This window comes from Dreissena polymorpha, chromosome 4 (genome assembly GCF_020536995.1).
Source record: "Dreissena polymorpha isolate Duluth1 chromosome 4, UMN_Dpol_1.0, whole genome shotgun sequence".
Taxonomy (NCBI): domain Eukaryota; kingdom Metazoa; phylum Mollusca; class Bivalvia; order Myida; family Dreissenidae; genus Dreissena; species Dreissena polymorpha.
The window spans coordinates 63,445,926-63,449,268 of NC_068358.1; the positions used below are offsets into that span (position 1 = coordinate 63,445,926).

At 48.0% G+C, this 3,343-nt stretch overlaps 1 protein-coding gene across 1 annotated transcript; it reads left to right on the forward strand.

The window, feature by feature from the left end:
* Positions 1-576: 576 nt before the first annotated feature.
* On the forward strand, positions 577-2,998 carry LOC127878474 (uncharacterized). Its single transcript, XM_052425000.1, has 6 exons — positions 577-834; positions 919-1,218; positions 1,376-1,800; positions 1,994-2,129; positions 2,259-2,429; positions 2,801-2,998. Exons 1-6 carry the CDS (start codon positions 577-579, stop codon positions 2,996-2,998), a joined length of 1,488 nt encoding a protein of 495 aa, XP_052280960.1.
* Positions 2,999-3,343: the final 345 nt, after the last annotated feature.

The window sequence follows — 3,343 nt, forward strand, 5'->3', positions numbered from 1 at the left end:
GAAACGCCAAACAAAATAACAACATACATCACGGACCTGGGAGAAGGTGGCCCTCCAGCTGGAGGACGTATGACGCCGGACGGTGAAAGTCAGTGTCAACTGGAAGCCATCCGGCCAAAGGCCATCATCTCCACCAGGACCACAACCACCATCGGTACATGGAATGTCCGAACCATGTACGAGATCGGGAAGACAGCACAAATGGCCGCAAAGATGTGGAAGTTCCATCTCACCATCCTAGGGATCAGCGAATCAATATGGGCTTGCTCTGGTCAGAAGCAACTGACTTCAGGTGACCTACTGTGGTACTCGGGGCATGAGCAGGAGAATGCAGCACACACATAGGAAGTAGCCCTGATGCTTTCCAAGTCGGCTCAGAGAGCGCTCGTCAGGTGGGAGGCAGACGGACCGCGGATCATAACGGCCTCTTTCCTTACTAAGAAGTAGAGGATCAACGTGGACATAATCCAGTGCAACGCCCCGACGAACGACAGTAAAGAGGATGATAAGGACAACTTTTACAATAGACTGTCAACTATTATACAATACATACCAAAGAGAAACCTCATCATTCTAATGGGCGACTTCTTCGCCAAGATCGGCAGTGACAACCGAGGATATGAGGAGATAATGGGGAAGCAAGGGTTAGGCGACAACGAGGAGAGATTCGCCGGCCTGTGCGCCACAAGTAACATGGACATCGAAGGAAGTGTTTTCCATCACAGAAGGATACACAAGGCAACTTGGGTGTCACCAGACCTGTCATCAGAGGACCAGATTGACCACCTGTCGCAAGGAAGTTTCGTCGCTCTCTTCAGGATGTCCGTCTCAAGCGTGGAGCAGAATTGGCCTCGTACCGTCATCTCTTTGTCGCCCAATTGAATCTGAAGCTGAAGAAGAATTGGACATTGGGGCCAGGCCAACGCCATCACTGCTACACTGAAAGACACATGGAAGCAGGAAGAGTTCAAGCTCACTCTCTCCAATAAGTTCCAGGTTCTAAAGGAGCTGCTTGAAGAAGAGACGATAGAGCAGAAGTTGCAGAACGTGAAAGAAGCAGCGACATCAACATGCCAAGAAGTACTGGGCTCCAAGTATAACACACACAAGGAGTGGATATCAGCAAAGACGCTTCAGAAAGTTGCAAACAGACAAAAAACAAAGGCAAGCGTCAACAACAGCAGAACACGAGCCGCAGAAAATGGAAGCACAAGAAGAGTACACCGAAGCAAATAGCAGCGTCAAGCAAAGTATTAGAGCAGTCAAGCGGAACTACCTAGAGACGCTTGCAACAGAGGCTGAAGAGGCAGCCTATCAGAACAGAACTAAAGATCTGCACTCCATCACCAAGAGATTAGCAGAAAAGTTTGCCAAGCCAGAGCGGCCAGTAAGAGACAAAATTGGAGGAGTCATAACAGAAGACGAAGGGAAGAGGAAGAGGTGGATTGAGCACTTCCAAGAGCTACTCAACAGGCCGGCTCCTGCGAACGCACCGGGGATTCCGCCAGCTATAAGCGATCTGTCCATCAAGTGCTGCACTCCCAAAAAGAAAGAGATCAGCAGCGCTATCAAGCGATTGAAGAACGGCAAATCTGCAGGACCTGACAGCATACCTGCAGAAGCGCTTAAAGCTGACGTGGAGATCAGTTTGGAGCTACTACACCCGCTCTTCAGCAAGATATGGGAGGACGAAAAAATTCAGAGTGGAAAGAGGGGTAACTCGTCAAGCTTCCCAAGAAAGGCGACCTCAGTTCCTGCTCCAACTACCGATGAATCACACTGTTGTCAATCCCAGGATAGGTGTTTAATCGCATCCTGCTGAACCGAATGAAAACGCAGTAGACCCGCATTTCCGTGACCAACAAGCAGGCTTTCGAAAGGAGAGATCGTGCACGGATCAGATTGCAACCCTGCGCATCATTCTGGATCAGTACCTGGATTGAAATTCGCCGTTGTATGTCAACTTGATTGACTATGAAAAGGCGTTCGACAGCGTTGACCGGGAGTCCATCTGGAGACTTTTGAGACACGATAGAGTGCCAGGAAAGATCACCAACATGATCAGGAAGTCTTATAAAGGAATGACCTGCAGAATCGTTCATGACAGACAGCTCACGGATGCCTTTGAAGTTTGAACTGGAGTGAGGCAATGCTGCTTACTCTCACCTTTCTTGTTCTTGCTGGCGGCCAAAGACTGGGTTATAAAGACATCGACGGAGCAGAAGTAAAATTGAATTCAGTTGAACCTCTGGAGACAGTTGGAGGACCTCGACTTTGCCGATGATCTGGCTCTTCTCTCCCACACCCAACAACAGATGCACGAAAAGACAAACATTGTTGCCGACAACTCAGCTAGACTGAGCCTCACCATCAACAGAGGGAAAAACAAGGCGTCCAGGACCAACGCATACAACAACACACCCATCACAGTCCAAGGCGAGGCTCTGGAGGAGGTGGACAGCTTCACCTATCTCGGCAAAATTCTGGACATCCAGACGATGCAGATGTCAGAACCCGCATCGGTAAAGCACGAGCAGCCTTCCATCAGCTGCAGGGCATCTGGGGATTCATCGAAATTGGCGTCATTACCAAGATTAAGCTCTTCAATACCATCGTGAAGCCACTACTCCTCTATGGAGCAGAGACCTGGAGAATCACTGTCACCCCTATACAGAAAATACAGATCTTCATCAACACCTGCGTCAGGAAGATCCTCAAGATCCGTTGGCCAGACAAGATCTCCAACGAAGAATTATGGAGAAGAACAATGCAGCAGCCAGCTGAAAAAGACATCTTTCAGAGACGTTGGTGGTGGATAGGCCACACCCTTCACAAGCCTGTATCCAATACGACAATGCAATCTCACGTGGAACCCGCAAGGAAAAAGAGAGGGCGGCCTAGAAACACATGGCACCGGGACCTGGATGCAGATGCTAAGCGGATGGACCAAACATGGAGCAGCTGGAGATACTCGCCCACAACCGAGACGCCTGGATGAAGCTGGTTTGCGACCCAAATGAGACCACAGGCAAAGATGAGAAAAGAGATGATGCTTCTTTTTGTGTTTACTCCTCGAAGAATACCAAGATTATGGTACATCGTTTGATTGGTATTTGACAATAAAAATGACCTTTTGTTAAGAAATTCAATACCCCGCAGCCAAGTAAAACTAAAATAATTGCACTTACACGTTTTGATCGAGTAAATGACCAATATTAAAATTATATAAAATTGATATTAGTTCTGAAGTTAATCATTCTTGAAAAAGTTTACATCTGAGTACGACAGATGTAAATTCCGACTGATTAAGGCGTTTGACTTGAATCAAATTGGCATGTGCCCG